The sequence below is a fragment of the Hypanus sabinus genome, chromosome 20 (assembly GCF_030144855.1).
Source record: "Hypanus sabinus isolate sHypSab1 chromosome 20, sHypSab1.hap1, whole genome shotgun sequence".
NCBI lineage: Eukaryota > Metazoa > Chordata > Chondrichthyes > Myliobatiformes > Dasyatidae > Hypanus > Hypanus sabinus.
The window spans coordinates 23132612-23159489 of NC_082725.1; the positions used below are offsets into that span (position 1 = coordinate 23132612).

General features: G+C 42.2%; 1 protein-coding gene and 1 long non-coding RNA gene across 2 annotated transcripts in view; one reads left to right on the forward strand and one right to left on the reverse strand.

Annotated features, from left to right (window-relative positions):
• LOC132378374 (uncharacterized) overlaps positions 1-6837 on the reverse strand; it is a 353365-nt gene extending 346528 nt beyond the window's left edge. The window contains exon 1 of the mRNA XM_059945246.1: positions 4969-6837. Within this exon, the coding sequence (XP_059801229.1) occupies positions 5327-6241 (915 nt within the window). The 5' untranslated portion in view covers positions 6242-6837 and the 3' untranslated portion in view covers positions 4969-5326. The remainder of the gene's footprint in view (positions 1-4968) is intronic.
• Positions 1-26878, forward strand: part of LOC132378377 (uncharacterized) — a 423374-nt gene that overhangs the window by 377938 nt on the left and 18558 nt on the right. The gene's annotated exons all lie outside the window — the stretch shown is intronic.

The following is a 26878-nucleotide window of genomic DNA, read 5'->3' on the forward strand; positions in this document are numbered from 1 at the left end:
CCAGCAAAGTCACTGCCTGCTTATAATACCAGAAGGGAAATTACTGTAAATTTTTTCCATTCTACTGTATACACCACATCAGAATAAAGAATATCCCTGAAGATGCATACCCAGTCACTTGGTATTGAAAATAGGCAGTGATCTTACAAAATTTGTTTAAAGAGACATATAAGCTGGTTTACCAAGCTAAAACAATTATGTTTTCTTTTCTAAATTTCCAAGTGTAAAGATGAGAAAAGTGCTTTGGAGACGATCAGAATTTTTCCAGAATTGAACAAGTGTATTGATGAATATATGTAAAAAGCATTTAAATTGCATATTTTTAACTATTTGCTTACCAGACAGATATCATTGGGAACACAGTCTTTTATTACCCACCCTTAACTGCATCTGAGACCGGAAAGAAGTTGACGGTTGACTATATTCTGGGTGAGGAATCACAGAGAGATCACATTGAGTAGGAATGGCTAACTTTCTCACCTAAAGGTCATTAGTTAAACAGGTTTTGATTTAAGCAACAAATCTAAGTTTCATATTCTAAGTATCAAACATATCTGTTGTTCAGAGAGATTGCGCAATTAATTCCATATTTTTCAAATTACTTAAATTTAAATTCAACAAGTGCTACAGGAGCTATAAAAATTACTTAACCCCCCCCCAAAAGTTTTTATGTTTTATTGTTTTACAACATTAAATCGCAACGATTTAATTTGGCTTTCTTTAAATCACTGATTACAGAAAAATACCCTTTCGTGTCAAAGTAAAAACAAATCTCTACAAAGTGATCTAAATTAGTTATAGACGTAACACTCAAAATAATTGATGGCATAGGTATTTATGCCCTTTAATATGGCATGCCAAATTTTCACTGGTTAAGCCAATTGGTTTTGGAAGTCCCAAAATTTGTTAAATGGAGATCTGCTTTTGGATGCCCGTGAACAGGCATGTGTTTCAATTGTTTGTAATAAAAATACACCTGTACCTTGAAGGTCCAACTGCTGGTGAGTTGGTATCCAAGCAAAAAATACACCATGATGACAAAAGAACACGACAAGCAACTCCACAAAAAGGTTATTGGAAAGCACGTCGGGAGATGGATACAAGAAAATTTCCGAGTCACTGAACAGCATCAAAACACACCATTCCTACCGTGAAGCACGGTGGTGGCTGCATCATGCTGTGGGGATGCTTCACTGAAGCAGGCACAGGAAGGCTGTGAAATTAGAGGGTAAAATGAATGCAGCAAAATACAGGGAAATCCTGAAGGAAAGACCTAATGCAGTCTTCAAGAGAACTGAGACTTGGAAGAAGATTTGTTTTCCAGCAAGACAATGACCTCAAGCATGAAGTCAAAGCTACACAGAAATGGCTTAAAAAACAACAAACTTAATGTCCTGGAGTGGCCAAGTCAGAGTCCAGACCTCAATCCAATTGAGAATATGTGGTTGGACTTGAAAAGGGCTGTTCACTCACGATCCTCGTGCAATTTGACAGCTTGAGCAGGGGAAAAACCATAGTGTCCAGATGTGCAAAGCTGACAGAGACCTATCCACACAGACCCAAGGCTGTAATTGCTGCCAAAGGAGCATCTACTGAATACTGACTTGAAGGGAGTTAATATTTATGCAATCAATTATTTTGTGTTTTGTATTTGTAATTAATTTAGATCACTTTGTAGAGATCTGTTTTTATTTTGGCATGAAAGAGTCTTTTTCTGTTGATCAATGTTAAAAAAAGCTGAAATAAATCCACTGTGATTCAATGTTGTAAAACAATAAAACATGAAAGCTTTTGGAGGTGGAGGGTAGGGTGTGAATACTCTTTATAGGCACAGTATGATGGGATTCAACTTCAATACTTCTAGATCAAAGGCCCATAATCTTGAAAGAAAAGGAACATGCTGGAAGCACTTAATCAGGTTAAACTGCGTTTGTGGAAAATGAATAGTTAACCATTTCTTCCATGTGAAATGCCAACTCTACTTTTCCTTCTGCAAGTACTACCTGATGACTTTCTGCATTCTCCTTATGGCCAACTCCGCCACTGAGCGTTGTCTCATCAGCAAGATGGATATTTTACACAGTTGCCCTTGTACAATCATTGGCATAGAAAATCTGCATTGGTCCCTGTGACACACCACTTGCCAAGGCCACCCTCGACCACAAATCAAAGATGTTCCATTTATTTCTCTGTTTTCTGTTCATTAGCATCATGCTTGATCCAAGTCACCATCTTTTCCCCAATTTCCCAAGCTCTACATTTGTTTTAGAATCTCTTTTGTAAACCGTATTAAAAACATTCTGAATGTCCAGATGCATCATATTTTGTTTTTCTATTCTGCTGGGTAAAACCTCAAAACTCTAATAGATTTGCCAAACACAACTTCTCTTTCGAGAATCTATGCCAACTGTGCTTAGTCCTATTATTATCATCTAACTTCCCTGATGTCATGTTATTATTCATTCTAGCCTTATTCCTACTACTGACTTTGCAGTTATATGTCCCTGTTGAAGATTATAAAGATCAGCTTTATTTTTGAAACATACATTGAAATGTATCATTTGTGTTCAGTCAAATCAGCGAGGGTTGTGCTGGGGGCAACATGGTGGCAACAAAGCACACCCACTACTTACTAATCCTAACCCATACATCTGTGGAATCTGAGAATAAACCAGAGCTCCTTGAGGATAACTACGTGGTCACTGGGAGAATGTACAAATTCCTTACAGACAGTGGCAGGAATCAAACCCTTATCTGTGATTGCTGGCGCAGTAATGCAATTGTGCTATCTGCTACGCTATCGTGCCTCCCCTTTGTGACTCTCCACTGAAATCTATATTAACCCAGCCAAGTCTAGTTATGCTCTGAAAGAAATCACCCCTCATTCTAAACTCCAAGGAATAGAGAGCCAAACTGTCTCGCCTCATGCACATTTATTTCTATTTGTACTACTAATTCATCTACCTTGCAGAGAAAGAATCTTCAGTGTTTCCTTTTTACAATTTTTCCTTGCTCCTACACTAATTGGGAGATACGCTTGTATGTTTGCATGCTCTGTCACTTCCTGATTGACTCCGGCTATCATTACCCGTTTTGTTGTTTTGTCTTTTTATCTTTATACATTCCCCCTCACCAGAATCCTCCCACCAATATTTTTATAACTTCACTCAATAGCAGAGCCTTAAGTTGCAATCACAACCACAATAAAGTTCCAGATAAACCACAAGCTTGAAACGGATAACGGAAAGAGACTAGAATTTAGAAACATAGAAACTTAGAAAACCTACAGCACAATACAGGCCCTTTGGCCCACAAAGTTGTGCTGAGCATGTCCTACCTTAGAAATTACTAGGCTTACCCATAGCCCTCTATTTTACTAAGCTCCATGTACCTATCTAAAAGCCTCCTAAAAGACCCAATTGTATCCGTCTCCACCACCGTTGTTGGCAGTCCATTCCACGCTCTCACCACTCTCTGAGCAAAAATCTGACCCCTGACATCTCCTTTGCACCTACTCCCCAGCACAGTAAACCTGTGTCCTCTTGTGGCAACCATTTCAGCCCTGGGAAAAAGCCTCTGACTATCCACACGATCAGTGCCTCTCATCATCTTATACACCTCTATCAGGTCACCTCTCATCCTCTGTTGCTCCAAGGAGAAAAGGCTGAGTTTACTCAACCTGTTCTCATAAGGCATGCTTCCGAATCCAGGCAACATCCTTGTAATTCTCCTCTGCACCCTTTCTATGGCTTCCTTCACATCCTTCTTGTAGTGACTCGACCAGAACTAATCACAGTATTCCAAGTGGGGTCTGACCAGAGGTAATAGCTGCGACATTACCTCTCAGCTCCTAAATTCAATTCCACGATTGATGAAGACCAATACACCATACACCTTCTTAACCACGGGGTCAACCTGCAAAACTGCTTTGAGTGTCCTATGGACTTGGACCCCAAGATCCCTCTGATCTTCCACACAGCCAAGAGTCTTACCATTAATGCTATATTCTGCCTTCATATTTGACCTACCAAAATGAACCACTTCACACTTAGCTGGGTTGAACTCCATCTGCCACTTCTCAGCCCAGTTTTGCATCCTATCAATGTCCTGCTGTAACCTCTGACAGCCCTTCACACTATCCATAACACCTCCAACCTTTGTGTCATCAGCAAACTTAATAACAAATCCCTCCACTTCCTCATCCAGGTCATTTATAAAAATCACAAAGAGTAAGGGTCCCAGAACAGATTCCTGAGGCACACCACTAGCGACCGACCTCCATCCAGAATATGACTCGTCTACAGCCACTCTTTGCCTTCTGTGGGCAAGCCAGTTCTGGATCCACAATGCAATATCCCCTTGGATCCCATGCCTCCTTACTCTCTCAATAAGCCTTCCATGGGGGAACTTATCAAATGCCTTGTTGAAATCCATATACACTATATCTACTGTTCTTCCTTCATCAATGTGTTTAGTCACATCCTCAAAAAATTCAATCAGACTTGTAAGTCACAGCCTGCCCTTGACAAAGCCATGCTGACTACTCCTAATCATATTATACCTCTCCAAATGTACATAAATCCTGCCTCTCAGGATCTTCTCCATCAACTTACCACCCACTAAGTCTCACTTGTCTATAATTTCCTGGGCTATCTCTACTCCCTTTCTTGAATAAAGGAACAACATCCGCAACCCTCCAATCCTCGGGAACCTCTCCTGTCTCCATTGATGATGCAAAGATCATCGCCAGAGGCTCAGCAATCTCCTCACTTGCTTGCCACATTAGCCTGGGGTACATTTTGTCCGGTCCCGGCGACTTATCCAACTTGATGCTTTCCAAAAGCTCCTGCACATCCTCTTTTTTTTAATATTGACATGCTCAAGCTTTTCAGTCTGCTGCAAGTCATCACTACAATCACTAAGATCCTTTTCCATAGTGAATACTGAAGTAAGGTATTCATTAAGTACCTCTGTTATTTCCTTTGGTTCCATACACATTTTCCCACTGTTAATCTTGATAGGTCCTATTCTTTCACATCTTATCCTCTTGCTCTTCACATACTGTAGAATGCCTTGGGGTTTTCCTTAATTCCGCCCGCCAAGGCCTTCTCATGGCCCCTTCTAGCTTTTCAAATTTCCTTCTTAAACTCCTTCCTGTTAGCCTTATAATCTTCTAGATCTCTAACATTACCTAGCTCTCTGAACATTTGTAAGCTTTTCTTTTCTTCTTGACTAGATTTATTATAGCCTTTGTACACCATGGTTCCTGTACCCTACCATAACTTCCCTGTCTCATTGGAACGTACCTATACAGAACTCTACACAACTATTCCCTGAATATTTGCCACCTTTCTTCCATACTTTTCCCTGAGGACATCTGTTTCCAATTTAAGCCTCCAATTTCTTGCCTGATAGCCTCATAATGCCCCTTACTCCAATTAAACATTTTTCTAAGTTGTTTGTTCCAATCTCTCTCCAATGCTATTGTAAAGGAGATAGAATTATGATCACTATCTCCAAAATAATCTCCCACTGAGAGACCTGACACCTGACCAGGTTCACTTCCCAATACCAGATCAAGTACAGCCTCTCCTCTTGTCGGCTTATCTACATACTGTGTCAAGAAACCTTCCTGAACACACCTAACAAACTCCACCCCATCTAAACCCTTTGCTCCAGGGAGATGCCAATCACTATTTGGGAAATTAAAATCTTCCATCATGACAACTCTGTTATTATTACAAATTTCCAGGATCTGTTTCCCTATCTGCTCCTCGATATCCCTGTTACTATTGGGCGGCCTACAAAAAACACCCAGTAAAGTTATTGACCCCTTCCTGTTCCTAACCTCCACCCACAAAGACTCTGTATACAATCCCTCCATGATGTCTACCTTCATTGCAGCTGTGACACTATGTCTGATCAACAGTGCCAAGCCTCCATTTCTTTTGCCTCCCTCCCTGCCCTTTCTGAAACATCTAAAACCTGGCACTTGAAGTAACCATTCCTGTCCTTGAGCCATCCAAGTGTTTGTAGTGACCACCACATCATATCTGTAAGTACTGATCCATGTCCTAAGCTCATCTGCTTTGTTCACAACACTCCTTGCGTTAAAATAGACACATCTCAAGCCTTTGGTCTGAGCGCGTCCCTTCTCTATCACCTGCCTATCCTCCCTCTTGCACTGTCTACAAGCTTTCTCTATTTGTGAGCTAACCTCCTCTTCCCCAGTCTCTTCCATTCAGTTCCCACCCTCCCCACCAACAATTCTAGTTTAAACTCTCCCCAGTAGCCTTAGCAAACCTCTCCGCCAGGATATTGGTCCTCCTGGGATTCAAGTGCAACCCATCCTTTTTGTACAGGTCACACCTGCCCCAAAAGAGGTCCCAATGATCCAGAAATCTGAATCCCTGCCCCCTGCTCCATTCCCTCAGCCACACATTTATCCTCCACCTCATTCTATTCCTACTCTCACTGTTGAGTGGCACAGACAGTAACCCCGAGTTACTACCTTTGCCATCCTGCTTCTCAAATTCTTTCCTAACTCCCTGTAGTCTTTTTTCAGGACCTCTTCCCTTTTTCTACCTACGTCATTGGTACCAATATGTAACACGACCTCTGGCTGTTCTCCCTACCACCACAGGATATCTTGGACGCGATCTGAAACATCCTGGACCCTGGCACCTGGGAAGCAAACTACCATCCGAGTTTCTTTCCTGCATCGACAGAATTGCCTGTCTGAACCCCTGACTATAGAGTCCCCTATCACTACTGTCTTCCTCTTCCTTTCCCTACCCTTCTGAGCCACAGGGACGGACCCTGTGCCAGAGGCATGGCCACTGCCACTTCCCCCAGATAGGCTGTCCCTCCCACCCCCCCAAAAGTACTCAAACAGGAGTACTTATTGTCAAGGGGTACAGCCACAGGGGTACTCTCTTGTACCTGACTCTTCCCCTTCCCTCTCTTGACTGGTACCCACTTGTCCACCTCCCATGGCCCCAGTGTGACCACCTGCCTATAACTCCTGTCTATCACCTCCTCTCTCTCCCTGACTAGGCGAAGGTCATCGAGCTGCATCTCCAGGGTCCCCTAACTCGGTCCCTCAGGAGCTGCAGCTCGACACACCTGGTTCAGATATGGTCATCCGGGAGGCTGAGAGACTCCAGGGCCCCCCACATCTGACACTGAGCACAGAAAACCGGCCTCACACACATACATCCTCCTTTCCACAAATAACACAGTTAAGCCTACCTCGCCTCATCCCGTTACCGCCTAAGCCAGTTGAGCCAAAGCCCTGTCACTCTGCCACGTCTCACTCCGGTGTCCTCTCCCAACGCTGCCCACTGGATAGGGCAGTCTTCTTTTTAAACCTTTCACACTCTACTGGCTGACGTCATGCGCCTGCGCAGTCTCACCTCTCTTTAACCCTGAGTAGTAAATAACTCCCTTCGCTCCGAAAAATCAGCCGTTCACTCACAGCTTTCTTGCTCTGAATTAAAAACCATTGAAGGTTCCAAAATGTTTGCAAGATTTACAAAAGAATGCATTCTTAAGAGAAGGAATGGTCAGAATATACTCCATTCAGAGAACTAGAACATTAAATCCACCATGACCTGATCTAGAAACATACATTGGTACAATCAAAGGTAACTACCTTTTCAAAGCAAGTCAGTCATATTTGAGCAGAAGATTTATCAATAGAGGTCAACTTATATTTCATTCCTGTGGTTGTGAAGAATGGGATGTGGTCAGTGCCCTCAGCAGTGCTATTGCTCTGGGCAAGAGAAGGACCTCAAAATGACCTCTCCCTCTCGGGTTCAGTTTGAACCAGAACAGATAATGAAACTGAGTAATTAAAACCAAATAACTTACCTGTCTTCTCAAAACCATCCCCTTTAAGCATTTCACAGTTTAATATGTAAGCTTTTGCAGGAGTATCATAATGCAGTGAGGGTTTCAGTAACTTTACCAACCCAGATATCATTACTTGATAAGACCTTGATGGCAGTGGAAATGGAGTGGCAACATCTCGCTGTTGCTAATACAGCTCACAGATTCGCTCTGGACAGAAGAGATCTGAAAGATAAAATATAAGATTGCAGCAGTTCAAGACAGCAAATCACCAGCACCTTTGCAAGGACAATTACGAGTGACTGATAACTGAAAGCATTGCCGACTATGTTAACATTCATGAATGAATTAAATGGAGCCATGGTGTAACTAATTAGTTGCTGCAACTCTGGCTAATTTCCAAAGATGCCATTCCTCTCTGTCACATAATTGTGCATTCAGGAATTTAATGCTCCTTACTGGCAGCTACTACAGAGATTAGCTCACTGATCAGAACACAAACAGGAGTGTATTCTAATGCCATGAGCAGTAGCTCACCTTAACACTAATCAGACGGAATATAATTGATCACAAAGGGTACACATTCGGGACAGGCAATGTTCATTCCAAAAGAATTTTTACAGATTATTTTTGATTCAGAATCACTATTTGTGAGACACCAGCTGCTGATAGCAACTCTAACGCTGGCATTTATGGCCCTCTGGAGCCTTGTGCTGAGCTTCATTATGGATATGTTTCATTTTCAAACCATTTCCCACTTTCCTATTTAATTTTGCTTCCATTCACGTCATCATAGACTTCCCCATTTGTTCTTGCCAAATTCCCTAATCTCTCCAACTAAACTTGCTGCAAAACTGCACATATCTAATGTCTGGCTCTTATTAAATAACAGCGATCTAAAATGTCAACCAATCCAATTTCTGTTATTTCTGTTATTTCGCCAATATCAACACATGCTTCTTTGCATAGATTAGGTAACTAATGGTAGAAATCAATTCTATGTGCTTTTTCTTCTGAAAGCTTCTATTGTTGTCCAGACTACTTGCTTGGCAATTGCTTAGGGTCAAGGATGACTTGCTTCCATCCCTGTTCTGTGGAGGTTCTGTGGTGGGAGGTGAGGCCCAAGTGAAACCTCTAGACTAATGTCACAAGTGGAGCACAAGGTGTTTGGTGGGGATTATGGGAGTGGCTAGAATGGGAGCACGTCTACGGCTTCTGCTGGGTTTCCCAAACAACTCAAAGAGTCAAAAGTTCTCAGTGTTGTTTGTTCATTTTGAGTGATGAACAGTTGGTAAGAATGTTCTGTTTTTCCTGGTGATGGCATTTAAATGATGTGCCTTGCCTATGGGGGCCATTGTGTGCACTTAGGGCCTTAGTGCTTAGAATGTTAGTCTGGGAGTGGAAAGAAAAGTTATTTCACTTAATTTTCCAGAGAATTCGGAGGATTTTGTAGAATCAGTGTAGGCAACAGATCTCTCAGGTGGCTGATGTAAGTATTCTATCTCTCAAAACAACAAGGAAGGTCAAAGATCAGAGCTGATTGATAGGCCATGACCTTCATTCCAGGTTTTCAGTCTTCAGCATCAAATACATTCTCACAGATGATCAATGGCTGCCCTGGCCACTGGAGATAATGTGAATGTCTGGCTTCACTAAGCTGTGCCCCTGAGAAACTTGGACAGATTAAGAGAATGAGTAAAAAAGTGGCAGGTGGAATATTATAGAGGAAAATGAATGGTCATGTACACTGGCAGAAAGAACAAAGGCATAGACTACTTTCTAAGTGGAACAAATTCAGAAATCAAAGGTACAAAGGGACTTGGGAGCCCTAGTGGAGGATTCCTTAAAGTTAACTTATAGGTTGAGTTCATAGTAAAGAAGACAAATGCAATGCTAGTATACATTTCCAGAGGACTAGAATACAAAAACAAAGATGTGATGATGAGGCTTTATAAGGCATTGGTCAGAATACGTTTGGAGTATTCTCTATTCTGTGCATTTTTACCCTGGTGAAGTCACACATCTCGTTGTTACTGTTGAGATCAAAAGGGAAACATTCATCTCAACACTCTCCAAGAAAGTACAGTGCGTAATAAATCAGCTTAACCACTCTGCCAGTTAGTCTGTCCAAGATTTCATTTCAAATTACAGATATTACATACACCATAACATATCAACCTCTGATAAAGCTAATAAATATAATTCAGTAACAAACAGAAGATGTTATCAGTTAGAAATTCTTGGCCTTAAAAAGGCTTGTAATCTAATTGTTGTTATTCAAAAGAGAACTTGCATGAGAGCTCTTCAGTTCAACTATAAGCGGCAAGTTTCCTGGACAGAAGCCTTAGGTTTAATTTGAAGAAATGCGTGGCTGACAAGCTGAGGAGAATGTTACATACCCGCTTGTATTAGGGCAGACTTTGGCCAGCAGAAGATGACTTGTACATCAGTCAATGAAAGCAAGCATGCAGGTACAGCAGGCAGTGAAGAAAGCTAAAGGCATGCTGGCTTTTATAACAAGAGGAATTGAGTATAGGAGTAAAGAGATCCTTCTGCAGCTGTACAGGGCCCTGGTGAGACCCCACCTGGAGTATTGTGTGCAGTTTTCGTCTCCAAATTTGAGGAAGGACATTCTTGCTATTGAGGGAGTGCAGCGTAGGTTCACAAGGTTAATTCCCGGAATGGCAGGACTGTCATATGTTGAAAGATTGGAGCGACTGGGCTTGTATACACTGGAATTTGGGAGGATGAGAGGGTATCTGATTGAAACATGTAAGATTATTAAGAGATTGGACACACTGGAGGCAGGAAGCATGATCCCGCTGATGGGAACTAGAGGCCACAGTTTAAGAATAAGGGGTAGGCCATTTAGAACAGAGATGCGGAAAAACTTTTTCACCCAGAGAGTGCTGGATATGTGGGATGCTCTGCCCCAGAAGGCAGTGGAGGCCAAGTCTCTGGATGCATTCAAGAGAGTTAGATAGAGCTCTTATAGATAGCGGGGTCAAGGGATATGGGGAGAGGGCAGGAACGGGGTACTGATTGTGTATGATCAGCCATGATCACCGTGAATGGCGGTGCTGGCTAGAAGGGCCAAATGGCCTACTCCTGCAGCTGCTGTCTATTGTCTATTGACTTGGATTTGACCTTGGCAATGTGTTTGTTGATTAAAAGAGTCTTTCATCCTGTGGAGTTTTTATTGTTTTATGATCCCTTGCACTTGAGGACTTGCCTGTTATGGGAAGTACAGAGTTGGCAACAACTTGTATTAAAATGAAACGGATGCTTCTTCAGCTGGGAGCTATGAACCTTCCCAAATAGGGAATATTACCTGTCAGTAACTGAGACGGTTGCTGGTGGAAATATACACAACATCTTTTGACAGCATTGTGGCCTCATACCTCATAAGCTGAAATAGTTGGAGGCTGTGACAGAAATATTTTCCTGGTAGAATATAGCAAATACATCAATGTTGTAACATCATCAGATGTGTGTTGAACTCTGCCTCTGTAATTCATTTCCATTGAGATAAACAGAATTCAATGTTACTACATTGCACTTATGTACTGCACACATTCTACAGTGTTATTAAATCAATTTCTACCCTACTCAATTTTGCCAAAGTGTTTGACAAACTTCTCATCTGAATTTGCACAAGCTGCATCAAAATGTCTTATTGCAATGGTCAGGTACGGAGTGAAATGGATTAAAAAAAACGAATCGTGATTACTAGAGGCATTTCTCCTGTCCAGCACTAAAGAGGGTGGATATAATAAAATAACTGTAAATTCTCTCAGATCCAACAACTTTTCAATTCTCCAAATTGACTTTTTATTCGCTTTCACAATGAACACTTTAGAGTTGTGTGCATTTAGTGATAAAATCAAGGTCCAAATACAAGATTATAGCAATTTTGATTGTGCTTCAATACTCCATATAATTCATGAATACTTGGCACACTGAGGTATGGAATATATTTAAGACATCTATTTCACACAAAGAATGCAAAATAATTCCAGCCTATAATGTTTCAATTTCACAGTGAACATAATGCAACCACTCATTGGTATATTAAATATTAATCCATAACTTAATGGAAGACATACATTGTTGTAAATGGTGTACATACCGTACATTGTCAGCCTTAAGTCTCTATTATGATATAAAAAACTTAGTCCAGTACTTATAAAGATCACCATTTCCTGTGATTTCTTCAGCCACTTCACCAATGAACAATTAATTATCGCAGCTCAGTCTCACATGAAAATGAACTGCAATCACACATTTGCTGAATTAATGCTTCTGTGACTCAGGCACAATGACAGAGAAATACCACCTTTTTCTGGCAAGGCAAGGGCCCCGGTGAGCCCAGAGTGCATGGAATAGGCTTTGCAGGGAGGAAAACTTTGTTGAAGATGGTGGAACCGGGCAGCAACGGATCTGAGCGACTTCTTACTCTTCGCGTCAACACAACCAAAGGTCCAGTTACTCTCGTCAGTGTGTACGCTCCTCATTTGAGTCAGAGGATGAGTTTTATAAAAATTATGCAGCTATCATCAGGAATACTCCCAGCAAAGATCATCTTGTTCTCCTGGGTGACTTCAGTGCCAGACTGGCTCATGGCCCTCCTGACTAGGTGAATTTGGCCTAGTCAAGATGAACAAGAGCAGATATTGATTATTGGAGTTCTACACCTGTCATGTTCTATGTATCACTAGCTCATACTTCTAGACCAAGTTTCAACACAGCATTCCATAGAGACACCCTCACTCCTGACATTGACATCAGGCGCTCCTTCCTCAGCAGCATACTTTTCACAAATTCCTATCATAGTGCAGAATGTACCACAGAGCATTCATTGGTGTGTTGCAAGATTGGACTGTAGTCAAAGTAATTCCATCGCACTAAACAAGAAGGGAACCCTCGCATTGATTCAGCAGGATGTCTCACACAGACCTGCTGGAGCAGTTTGTTAAGTCCATCATGACAGAACTGAGTGTCTGGCCATTGGGAAACGGTAACAGAGAAATGGGAATGATTGCGGAATATCATCTACAGCACAGACTTAGCTGCCTTTGGGAAGAAGACCTCAAAAAGAAACGACTGGCTTGAAGACAGATCCAACCGGAAGAAGCCCATTATTGAAGCTCCACGTGCTGCCCTATCTGAGTATAAGCATTCACCAACTGGGAGGAACCTACAGATGCTCAGAGCTGTTAGAAGTAAGGTTCAGCAGACTGCCAGACACCGTGCCAATGAGTACTGGTTGCAGCTCAGTGAAGACATCTGGACTGCAGCACTGACAGGATATATCAGGGATATGCATGATGGCTTCAAGGAAACCCTTGGCCCCTCTCAGAATAAGGTGCTTCCCCTCAAATCTATCAATGGAGAAATAATCAAAGACAGGAGCAAGCACATGGAGAAGAGGATAGAACATTACTCTGACTGCTACTACAGAGTCACCTCCTCAGGCTTGGACGCCATTGAGTCCCTGCTGACAATGGAAGAACTGGATGCAGAGATGACCCGAGAGGAAGTCACCAAGTCCATCAGCAGCTTGGCCTCAGGGAAGGCACTGAGCAATGATGGGATTCCCCCAACCCAAACAAGCACTGCATTACTACCTTACTGCACCAAGTCGTCTGTCTGCGCTGGCAGGAAGGAGCGGCATCACAGGATATGAGGGAATTCAAGATCATTGTCTTCTACAGAAACAAAGGTAAGAGAGGGGACCATAACAACTCCAGGGGCATCTCCCTCTAGAATGTTGTAGGCAGAGATTTTGCCCGAATTTCTGTGATCTACTCATGCATGTTGGTTGAATATGTCTATCTAGAGTCACAGAGTGGCTTCCGTGCTAGAAAGTCAACTATAGATGCTATTTCCTCTCACCAGCAACTGCAGGAGAACTGCAGAGAACAAAAGATGCCCCTTTGCATTGCATTTATTGATCTCACCAGGGCATTTGATCGGGTCAGCAGAGACAGGCTCTTTTAGATCTCTCTCAGATAGTCTGCCTGCCAAGACTATTGAGCATGGCCAAATCCACAACAAAATGGAGGGGACTGTGCAATACAACTGCAGCTCCTTGAAGCCCTTTGACATGAGCAACAGTACTAAGCAAGGCTGTGTTCTCGCCCCAGTGCTCTTCAGGATCTTCTTTGCCCTTCTCCTGAGGCATACATTTGGTACTGAAGTAGAGGGGATCTAGCTCCACATTTGATCAGATGGCAGGCTTTTAAACCTGCCCTGCCTAAGAACCAAAACCAAAAGGCGTGGGGCTATGATGGGAGACAGACTGTTAGTTGATGATGTAACAGCCACAACCCACACTCTCCAGCACCTCCAGAGCCTGATGGATTGCTTCTCCCAGGCCTGAAAGGAGTTTGGTCTGTCTATCTGCCTGAAAAAGCCAAATATCTTTGGAAAAGACACAGAGGCACCGTAAGTCATTACCACTGATAATTACTCACTTGATGTTGTTCATCAGCAGCTTGGCCTCAGGGAAGGCCCTGAGCAACTCATCAGTTCACATACCTGGGGTCCATCATCAGTGACAATCCCTCCTTGGATGCAGAACTCAACAAGCGCATTGGGAAGGCTGCACCAACTCTGCTTCACCATGGGAGACCTCCACACTCTCGGTCAAAATAATGACGGCAGTGTACAACGCTTGTGTCACTAGCACTAGCTACGTGCTTGGCCTCCCTAGCACGTGCACCCTGCTCAGGCAGAGTGGGCTACGCTGGCTAGCCCATGTCTGCCACACACAGGATGGCTGCATCCTGAAGTACATAGACAGTGAGCTGGCCTCAGGCAAGAGGACTGCTGGCCGCCAGCAACTGTGCTACGAGGATGTCTGCACTTGGGACACAACGGTGCTGGACATGAAGCCGACCGCACCTGATGCAGAAGCACCCTGAAACGACAGCTAAAGTTAGGCAAGGTAGAATTCCTAAAAGCAGCTGAAGACAAATGGGCCCGTAGAAAGGAACGCTACATCTCCTTTCGAACTAAAACTGCCACTCTCGCATTGGTCTCGTACAGATGGCGATGCACCAACAACGTAGGTAGCTAGGGCAGAACATTCATAGTCCGACCTTGACCAACAGAGGGCCACATTGTGACCATCCATCGTTGGTCTTTTGGTGGATGCAAAATGGAGCCTGTAGTCTGTGTGCATCATGAGAGTAAGAAAATGGCATTTCCTGCACAAAGGCTTTATTTTAAAGCAGCAATATTTATAGCACCTCAATAGTGTTGTAAGTAAATTACCTTTGATTGGAACTAAATGGTGCTTCTGGTTGCTTTCTGATTTCTTTATAAATTAATTAATGGGATGTGGGTGTCAATCACAAAACCAGCTTATCGCATATCCTCAGTTGTCCTTGAACTGAATTGTTCTGGGGTGCAGACAGGGTAAATACACACAGACGTTTTCCACTGAGGTTGGGTGTGACTAGAACAAGAGGTCATGGGTTAGGGTTGAAAGGGGAAGTGTTTAAGGTAAACATGAGGGGGAACTTCACTTAGAGGGTGGTGAAAATGTGGAACATGCTGCCAACGGAAGTGGTAGATGCTGGTTTGATTTCAATATCTAAGAGAAATTAGGATAGGTACATGGACCTGAGGGGTAAGAGGGCTATGGTCCGGGTGCAGTTCGATGGAATTATCCATAATAGTTTGGCATGGACTAGAAGGGCCAAAAGCCCTGTTTCTCTCTGTGGTATTCTATGACTCGATGGCAACTGCAGAGGGAAGTTAAAAATCAATTGGTGTTGCCTGATCTACTAGGAGGTTCCAGCATTGTATTTTTTGTTTCAGGTTTCCAGCATCTGCAGTTTTGTTTAATTTGCATTATGAGTCAATCATGTAGATGCATCTGGAAACACATACAACCCTGATTGTCTGAGGAAGCCAGTGAACCAGGTAGATTATTCAATGATAATCAGTAGGTTTCATGGTCACTAAATCCAACACTAGCTTTTAATTCCAGATTTGATTAACTAATTACATTTAAATGACACAGTTGCTGCAGTGGGATTTTAAAACTGTATCTTCAAATCATGAAGTCCAACCTCTGTGTTATTTGTTGAATAACAATCATTGCACCACTCCATGTAGCGTGCATCATTTTAGACATTGATGGTAGTCTGAATAATAATCTATGAATCTATAATGTCTTCTAACAAGGATGCTTAAGTGGCAGTATTATTTCCAGAGCAGACAGACCTCTAGCAATTACACAATCTGCTTTAGTAATGTTTTCTGTATTATTTATTCATTCATTACAAACTCACTTACCTGTGTAAAATACACATCTTCCCTTTGATGATTAATGCGCAACACTGTATTTTCTGTATTTCGATTTGGCACAAAACACTATTATCCCACAGACCTTGGTGCTACTCCTCGGTCTAAATACACAACTGTGCAACTGGTCTTCGTAACGGACAGATTTCAGATCGTCAGGATGCACAACCACTCCTCCCTCCCCGTCTTCCTCCACGCATTTTCCCCTTAGGGACCGTGTGCTGGGCCCACTGCTGCAGGCTTTGCCCACACACAGCAGCATAGCCAGACGCCCGAGCAATCACATTGTCACATTTGCTGACAACGTGACACTGGTGGAGCTCATCACAAACAATTTCGAGACTGCCTACAGAGAGGAGGTGGAAGAGCTCGAGGCCTGTTGCCAGGCACTAACTTCCTCATTGTCAATGGGACAAAGGGGATGATTATTGACTTCAGGAAAACTCACAACATTCACACCCCTATGCACATCTATAATGTTTCAAAGCATAAGAAAAGTTTCAAAACTGCATTATGGTGCGCAGGAGGGCTCTACAATGGGTAATTAAAACTGCCCAATGCATCACCAGGCCCCGGCCTACCTGCCAACATGGACATACTGTATATATGAAAAGGCCCCTCTCGCATCAAGGAAGAGACTATATAGCATTCGTGGCATGATCACCAGACTCAAAAACAGCTGCTTCCCCATGGCATCAGGCTGATCAACATCCACTAGCCCACCTCACCACTCCTCCCACCACCACTATTTTACCATTCCCTGTCAGAGCCACCTTATCTCAAACAAGAGAAAATCTGCAGATGCTGGAAATCTGAGCAACACCCACAAAATGCTGGAGGAACTCAGCAAGCCAGGCAGCATCTATGGAAAAAAAGTGCAGTCGATGTTTCAGGCCGAAACCCTTTGGCAGGACTGGTATCTCACATTACTTCCTATACATACAATCAGTCTATGCATATAAGCTAGTCTTATTTAAGTTTGTTGTGTTATTTTATTGTATACTTCATGCTTATAGTGCTTTTTTGCTGCATCAGATCTAGAATAACAATAATTTTTTTCTTCTTTATACTGGTGTACTGAAGAATGACAATAAACAAACTTGAATCTTAAAATAACATGGATGCATTATAGGAACCTGTTAATATATTTTGGATCTCCAAATGAGATTAGAACTCCAGAATAAATTTCTAATGTATAACGATATAACATTACTCACATCGGATGAATTTGGCATTAATCTTGCTTTACTGTTCATCATAGTTTTGCCAGCTGCTTATTTTGAAAGAAGTATATCGTGATATAGCGGTATATGAGATATAAAATTTGTCTTCCAGTCAGAGTTCAAACAACCACAGAACTTGTATTTATATAAAAGGATGGTTTGTCCACTATTGTTTATATCTACATGGAGCATAAGTGGAATAAATCCAAGGAAATGTCACTTCAACACCATTTGTATTATAAATCCTGAAAACCAATTGTGCAAAGTGGCATTTAGTTTGAACAGTGGCCCATTGTGTACATCTTGTGCACAACATGATATGCTATACGTCTTCCTTATATCTGAATTGAGAGCATGTCAGATGCAAACTAATCAAACAGCTGCGTGCTTCAGTTACGAAGATTCAATTGGAAATAGTAGGGAGAATCGTTCTCTTAAGCGTAAATGGTGAAGGACAATGGTCTCTGTTTCCTTATGTTATTGGTTATAAAATTAAAAACCTTGAGAAGTACTTGATAGATTTTTCAATATTAATAGAATCCAGAGATCCATAATTAATGGAAGAAAAGTTATCCTGAGGGAAAGCATCTGTCATGATTGTGTTGATTAGTGGACATGTAGAAGCAGCAAAATAGCCTACTCAGGCTTTTATTTCATTTGAAAAATCAACACTCTAGCAGCATCTGAGCAGAGAGAAAATGAGGTAATGTTTCAGGTCAATGTCCTTTCATTGGAACAAATATTTAGGAATACAGACAAAAGAGCGACTGCAAATGTTGGACATCTTCAACGACACATGCAGAACGATGGAGGACTCAGTTGGTCAGGCAGCATCTATGGAGGGAAATGACCATCAAGATTGCAGGCTGAGACCTTTCATTGCTAAGGAAGAGGGCAGAATCCAGAATAAAAGTTGTGGGGAAGAGGAGGAGCATGAACTGGTGGGTGATAGGTGAGTTGAAGGGGGACTGTGGGAAAGTGGCAAAGGTGTGAGAAGCTGGGACGAGATCGGCCAAAGAGGTAAAAGACCGAAGAAGGTGGAGTCTGATAAGAGAGTACAGTAGACTATGAAATAAAAGGAAGGAGATGGGGAACCAAAAGAGGAAAATATGGAGGGAAAAGGAAAGATGTAAAGGGCCTGAGGGATAAAGGAAAACAGGAAGGAATGGTTACCAGAAGTTAGAGAAGTTGATTTTGAAGGCATTAGATTGGAGTCTACCAATATGGAATTTCAGGTGTTGTTGTATAACCTGCATTTAGCCTTAACTTGGCAGTATAGGAGGCCATGTACAGATGTCAATATGGGAATGGGAAGTGGAATTAAAATAGCTGGCCATTCAGGAATCCCGGCTTGTATGGCAGATGAAGTGAAAGTCTCAACAATGTTGAGGAAGCTGCTCTGGGAGCATCAGATGCTATAGAGAGCACCAATGAATTCATCTGTGAAAGATTGCTTAGGGTCCTCAATAGGAGTGAGAGAGGAGGTACGAGGGTGAGTATGATATTTAGCACAGTTGCAGGGTTGGTTCCTGGAGGGGGATCGGTGAGGAAAGACAAATGAACAAGGGAGTCATGGAGAGTGTGATCCTTGCAGAAAGCGTAGAGGGGAGGAGAACATGCTCTTGTGATGGAATCCTATTGGAGATGATGGAAGATGCAAAGTGTGATAAGTCAGAGGTGGAGGCTTATTTGCTAGTAGATGAGAACAAGAGGAACCCTATTACTGTTACGTCAGGGGTAGAATGAGGTGAGGGGCTGGCATTTTGAAAATAGAGATGTTCATGAGGGTTGTATTGATAGCGGTGGAGTGGAAATCTTTTTTTTTGTAAAAGTAAGACAACTTGAATTTCATGGGATGAAAAATCTCATCCTGGGAACAGATGCAGTAGAGACAGAAGATCTAATAGAAGGAAATAGCATCCTTGCAAGTGACAGGGTGGCAAGAGGTGTTGTCAAGGTAACTATGGGAGTCAGTGGGTGTGTAAAAGATGACAGCAGATAATCTAAATTGGAAGATGGAAGCAGAGATATCAAGAAAGGGGAGAGAGGTGTTGGAACTTGACCAAGTGAATTTGAGGGCAGGATGGGAGCTGTTTGGCAGGTTAGTGATTGACTAAGCTGTTTCTACGTTGTTGCTAAACTCGCTGCAGTGTGTAGGACAGGAGGTTGGACTGGATTAAAATGCCACCCTAGTCCCAGATATGTACAGCAATTTGTCTTTCAACAGAAATTCTGTCGATTAAGACATGATTCAGGACATTTACAGAGATAGGTATGTAAAAAGGGCCCAAAAGATTATTGGGGATCCGAGCTACCCTACTCACAATCTATTCCAGCTGCTACCATCCAGGAAATGGTACCGCAGCATAAAAGCCAGGACAAACAGGTTCTGGGACAGGTTCTTCCTGCAGGCCAACAGACTGATTAACTCACAGTGAGCTGAGTATACTTCTATGTTACATTGACTGTTCTATTTATTATAAATTATTATGGTTGCATATTGCACATTTAGACAGAAATGTAAGTAAAGATCTTCACTCCTCATGTACGTGAAGGATGTAAGAAAAAAGTCTATTCAATTATAACAGATAGGTGGGATTAGGCTACTTGACCCATTGAGTGTGCTCTGTGATTCCATCATGGCTGATCTATCATTGATCTTAACCCCATTCCCCTGCCTTCTCCCCGTAACCTTTGATGCCCTTATTAAGCAAGAATCTATCAAACTCTTCTTTAAATATATTCGATGTCTTGCTCTCCATAGGTGTCCGTGGGAATGAATTCCACAGATTCACCACTGAATGTCTAGCTGAAGAAATATCTTTTCATCTTTGTTCTAACTGGACATCCCTCTCCACATCCACTCTGTTCAGGCCTTTCAATATTCAATAGGTTTCACAGACAACCGCTTTATTCTTCTAAGTTACAGTACAAGCCCAGAACCATCAAACACTTCTCATACGTTAACTCTATCATTTCCAGAATCATTCTCGTGAACCTCCTCCAGACCCCTTTCCAATGCCAGCACATTATATCTCAGATAATGGGCCCAAAACTGCTCTGTATACTCCAGGTGTGGTCCGACCAATGCCTTATCAAGCCTCAGCATCACATCCTCGCTCTAATATTTTTGTCCTTTTGCATTTTCCTTTCTTACTTCTGACTCAACCTGCAACTTAACCTGTATGGAGTCCTGGTCAATGACTCACAAGTCCCTTTGCACTGCCGATTTTAGAATTTTCTTTCTTTTTAGCAAATAATTTATGCCTTTATTCCTTTTACCAAAGTGTGTGACCATACATTTCCCTACACATACCATCTGGTATTTCTTTGCCCATTCTTCCAATCTGTCCAAGTCCTCTGCAGACTCCCTGATTGCTCAGCACTACCTGCCCCTCCAACTGTGTTTGTATCATCTGCAAACCTGGCAACAAACCAATAAATGCTGTTTCTTTTTGCCTACTTTATCATGTGCCTCCAAGTACCCCGAAACCTCATCCTTAATAATGGACATATTCCCAACCACAGAGGTCAGGCTAACTTTGCTTCTGCCTCCCTCCTTTTGTGAAGAGTGGAGTGACAGTTGCAATTTTCCAGTTCTCCGAGTCATTCCAGAATCAAGTAATTCTTGAAGAATCATTTAATTAATGCCTCCCTAATTTCTTTAGCTACCTCTTTTAGAACTCTGAGGTGTAGTCCATCAGGTCGAAGTGACTTATCTACCTTTAGATTTTACAGCTGCCCGAGCACCTTCTCCACAGTAACAGCAAATACACTCACTTCTGCCCCCTGACACACATGAAGTACAGGCATCCTGCTAATATCTTCCATAGTGAAGACTGATGTAAAATACTTATTAAGTTCATCTCCCATTTCTTTGTTCCCCATTACTGCCTCTCCAGCATCATTTTCCAGTGACTCAATATCCACTTTCACCTCTTTTTTACTCTTTATACGTCTGAAAGTCCTTCTGGAATCCTCTTTAATATTTCTTGCTAGCTTACTTTCATATTTCATCTTCTCTCTCCTTATTTTTTTAGTTGTCTTCTGTTGTTTTTAAAAGCTCTCCAATCCTCTAACTTCCAACACATTACTTTCTACATTACTGTATATGCCCTCTGCTTTGCTTTTTATGTTGTCTTTGACATCGCTTGTCGCCAGTGGTTGCCTAGTCCACCTTTTAGAATACTTCAACTTTATGATGAATCTATCATATACCTTCTGAACTGCCCCCTGAAACTCCAGCCGTTGCTGGTCTATAGTCATCCATGTACACGCCCTCTTCAATCAGCTTTGGTCCATTCCTCCCTCATCTCTCTGAAATTGTCTTGAATCCACTGTAATACTGATATGTTTGACTTTATCTTCTCCCTCTGTCATTCATGATCATATTGTCTATTATATTAAGATCACTGCCTGCAAAAGGTTCTTTTACCTTAAGCTCCCTAATCAAATATGGTTCATTACACAACACCAAATCCAAAATTCCCTTTGCCCTTGTGAGCAAAGCCATCTCATGGGCATTCTATTAATTCCCTCTCTTGAGATCCAGCACCAACCAGATTTTCCCAATCTACCTACATATTAAAATCTCCCATAACTATTACAACATTGCCCTTATTACATGCCTTTTCTATCTCCTGATGTAGGTACACCCACATCCTCACTGCAGTTTGGAAGCCTGTATACACTGTAACCCCGTCAGGGTCTTTGCAGTTTAACTCTATCCTCAAAGATTCTACTGTACATCTTCTGATCCTATGTCACTTCTTGATTTGATCTCATTTTTATCAACCGAGCCACCTGCCCCCTCTGCTTACCTGCCTGTCCTTGGGCGTTAAGCTCCCAAATATGATCTTTCATGACATTGTGATGTCATATCTGCTAACTGTGCTACATGATTATCTTCTTTATTCAGTATACTGCATGCATACAAATATAACACCTTCAGTCCTGTATTACCATATAACCATATAACGATCACAGCATGGAAACAGGCCATCTCGGCCCTACTAGTCCATGCCTAACTCTTAATCTCACCTAGTCCCACCTACCCGCACTCAGCCCATAACCCTCCACTCCCTTCCTGTCCATATACCTATCCAATTTTACCTTAAATGACACAACTGAACTGGCCTCTACTACTTCTACAGGAAGCTCATTCCACACAGCTATCACTCTCTAAGTAAAGAAATACCCCCTCATGTTTTCCTTAAACTTCTGCCCCCTAACTCTCAAATCATGTCCTCTCGTTTGAATCCCCTACTCTCAATGGAAACAGCCTATTCACGTCAACTCTATCTATCCCTCTCAAAATTTTAAATACCTCGATCAAATCCCCCCTCAACCTTCTACGCTCCAATGAATAGAGACCTAACTTGTTCAACCTTTCTCTGTAACTTAAGTGCTGAAACCCAGGTAACATCCTAGTTAATCGTCTCTGCACTCTCTCTAATTTATTGATATCTTTCCTATAATTCGGTGACCAGAACTATACACAATATTCTAAATTTGGCTTTACCAATGCCTTGTACAATTTTAACATTACATCCCAACTTCTGTACTCAATGCTTTGATTTATAAAGGCCAGCATTCCAAAAGCCTTCTTCACCACCCTATCTACATGAGACTCCACCTTCAGGGAACTATGCACTGTTATTCCTAGGTCTCTTTGTTCCACTGCATTCCTCAATGCCCTACCATTTACCCTGTATGTTCTATTTGGATTATTCCTGCCAAAATGTAGAACCTCACACTTCTCAGCATTAAACTCCATCTGCCAACGTTCAGCCCATTCTTCTAACCGGCATAAATCTCCCTGCAAGCTTTGAAAACCCACCTCATTATCCACAACACCTCCTACCTTAGTATCATCGGCATACTTACTAATCCAATTTACCACCCCATCATCCAGATCATTTATGTATATTACAAACAACATTGGGCCCAAAACAGATCCCTGAGGCACCCCGCTAGTCACCGGCCTCCATCCCGATAAACAATTATCCACCACTACTCTCTGGCATCTCCCATCTAGCCACTGTTGAATCCATTTTATTACTCCAGCATTAATACCTAATGACTGAACCTTCTTAACTAACCTTCCATGTGGTACTTTGTCAAAGGCTTTGCTGAAGTCCATATAGACTACATCCACTGCCTTATCCTCATCAACATTCCTCGTAACTTCTTCAAAAAATTCAATAAGATTTGTCAAACATGACCTTCCACGCACAAATCCTTGCTGGCTACTCCTAATCAGATCCTGTCTATCCAGATAATTATTAATACTGTCTCTAAGAATACTTTCCATTAATTTACCCACCACTGATGTCAAACTGACAGGTCTATAATTGCTAGGCTTACTTCTAGAACCCTTTTTAAACAATTATTAATCACCATTTTTGATTTTGCCCCCATGTTACCCTTCTCCTCATCACACTGACTGCAATTTTGTTATATCATCTGCCTGACCATCCTCACAGTTTCACTACACGCTGCATCGACTTGTCCAGGAGCTGCCCCTTCTTTAGCGCTGTAGCTCAGTTTCCCAACACCCTGCCAACTTAGCTTAAATCCTCCCAACAGCTCTAGCAAACGTCCCCGCAAGGATATTGGCCCCCACTGGGTTCAGGAGCAACCCGTCCTTTTTGTACAGGTCATTCCTTCCCCAGAGGAGATCTCAATGATACAGATGTCTGAAACCCTGCACCATTTCCTCAGCCACTCGTTCATCTGTACCGTCATCGTATTCCTTCCCTGACTAGCACAGAGCTCTGGGAGTAATCCAGAGCTGGAGGTCCTACTTTTCAGTCTTTTCCTTAATTGCCTTTTCTCACTGTGCAGGACCTCTTCCTCCTTTCTAGCTATGTCATTGGTGCCCATGTGCACCTTGCCTAGCATTTAGGAGGCAACACATCATTCTGACCTCTTTTGCAGCCACTGAATCTCCTAACTGTCGAGTCACCTATCATTACCGCTCTGCCTGACTTCACCCTTCCCTGCTGAGCCTCACAAATGGTCATAGTGCCAACGGCCTGGCTGCTGGTTCTGTACCCTAACAGGCAATAACCTCCAGCAGTAACCAAAGCAGAGTACTTGTAGCTGAGTCGAATGGCCACAGGGAAACTCTGCACTGACTTTTTACACACCTTACTTCTCCTGGTGGTCACCCATCTACAATCTGAAGTCTGTACTCTGGGTGTGGCCATCTCAGTAAAATACTCATCTATGAAGTTTTCAACCGCCTGGATGGTCACGAGTGCATCCAGCTCCAGCTCAAGTTCTTTGACCTTTTCAGTAAGGAGCTGAAAAGTTGGGTGTATTTCCTGCAGATGTAGTCATCAAGGAGAACTTCAGATCCCCTGAAATCCCACATCTTTCAAGAGGAACATTCCACTGCCTGAAATACCATCCTGCCTGCACTTGCTATGCCTCTAACTTCTCAAACTTTAGTATTAGTCCATGCCGCTTCTTGCCTAAGCCTCTTGCGCCAAAGCCTGGTCACTCTACCAGTGGCCACTCCAACAATGGTCACTCTGCTCAAACCCCACCTTATTTTATTGGCCATTGCTAATTAACCCTTGTTACTATTAACCCAAGAAACCTCCCACTCCATAGACAAGTCACAACAGGCCCCTGTGGCTTTTTAAAACTGGAGCTTAAAGTCCATAAGGAACTGTCTCCAACTCAGTCCATGATCTGCCGCTTCACAGACAAGTCCCCAAGTCCTGCCAGATCCTGTTCATTTTTTAAAACTGTCGGGTAAAGCCCACAAGGAATTGTCTCCAACTCACTCTGTGATCTTCCGCTCTGCGGACTAGTTCCGACAGGCTCCACCTGCTTTTTAAAACTGGCACATAAAGTCTGCAAGGGACTGTCTCCAACTCAGTCCAGGTCCTCCTGCTCCATATATGAGTCCTAATGGGCTCACTCACTTTTTGAAACTAGTGCAAAAAGTCCACAAGGTACTATCTCCAGCTCACATTATAGGTGGAATACTGAATGCAGATCTGTTTTGACTTATATAATGACTAATTTCATGGTCATGGTAAATGTTTAAATGTAATGACAATTGCCTTGTCTATTACAGCACATATAATCAATACCCACATAACGTCCAACGCTTTCTCAGTGTAATTGACAAGAGCTTCAGGATTTCTACAGGAATGTGGAGAGCAGAAATTGCTATCATTATTTTTTTCACTATTATGCAAGAACACATAGCGATATTAGACTCAGGAAATTTGAGCCAATGATTGAATAATTAAACAGGATTTTAAAATTGTGCTTATTTTGGACATTAATTACACTCAACATTATTCTCTCCCACAAGCACTCATAATAATTTCATTCTGCACATTTTAGCAAGCCTTTATTTATTCCATAAAACCACATTATCATTTATGTTTAAAACCCAAACAAAATAGGAAACATTGTTGAGACATTTAACACTTACACAAGCACAGCAGTAACTGTAATTACTGTTCATTTAATATTCACTCAAGGGATATCGCTTTAAAACACAAAATATTTTGTGGGACTTGTACTTCTGTGAATGTAACACTTCCAACAGCGGTTTTCTTGCTTCTCAGCTCCGGTAATGCTCCATACACTTGTCAACTGGTTGAAGACCAAGCAATAGTCACAGGGTTTGTCTGTGCTCTATTACCTGCAAATTGGATGTGAAAATCCATTCTAGAATCATGGAAATTTACTACCTAAAAAGGAAGTTGCTGCATGCAATAAAAATTGAATTATTGAGAATAGATTTCACTCTCCAGCATTCTTTGTAGTCATGGCATGCCAAATATTCAGGCATTCAGTGTGAGAGTTACTCGCTCCACCAAGAAGCAAGTTTAAAGATTAGCTTTATTTGTCAAACCCCACAGTGAACACACCTGTCCCTGAATGTACCTAGAAAACAAAGACACATGTCAGAATGCTGCTTCTGCATTTGAGCTCAGCATTCAACACTTTTGTGTCGCAAACCTTGGTGATCAAACTCCCAACTCCTCAGAACAAATACATCAGCATCTGACTTCCGAAAGAACAGACTTCAGATAGTTAAGATGCCCAACCACTCCTCCTTCCCCATCATTCTCAATACAGGGACTGTGTGCTGAGACCACTACTGTACACTGTGCTCACACATGACTATACAATAAACACCCGAGTAATCACATTGTCAAGTTCGCTGATGAGTCGTAGGGTTCATCACCAGCAATTGTGAGATAGCCTACAGAGAGGAGGTGGAAAAGCTCAAGGCCTGGTGGCAGGAAAATAAAATCTTCTGTAATGTCCTGTGCCTAGTGGTGTACTGCAGGGTTCAGTGCTGGGTCCATTGTTATTTGTCATCTATATCAATGATCTGGATGATAATGTGGCAAATTGGATCAGCAAATTTGTTGATGATAGAAAGATTGGAGGTGTAGTGAACAGTGAGGAAGGTTTTCAAAGCTTGCAGAGGGGTTTGGACCAGCTGGAAA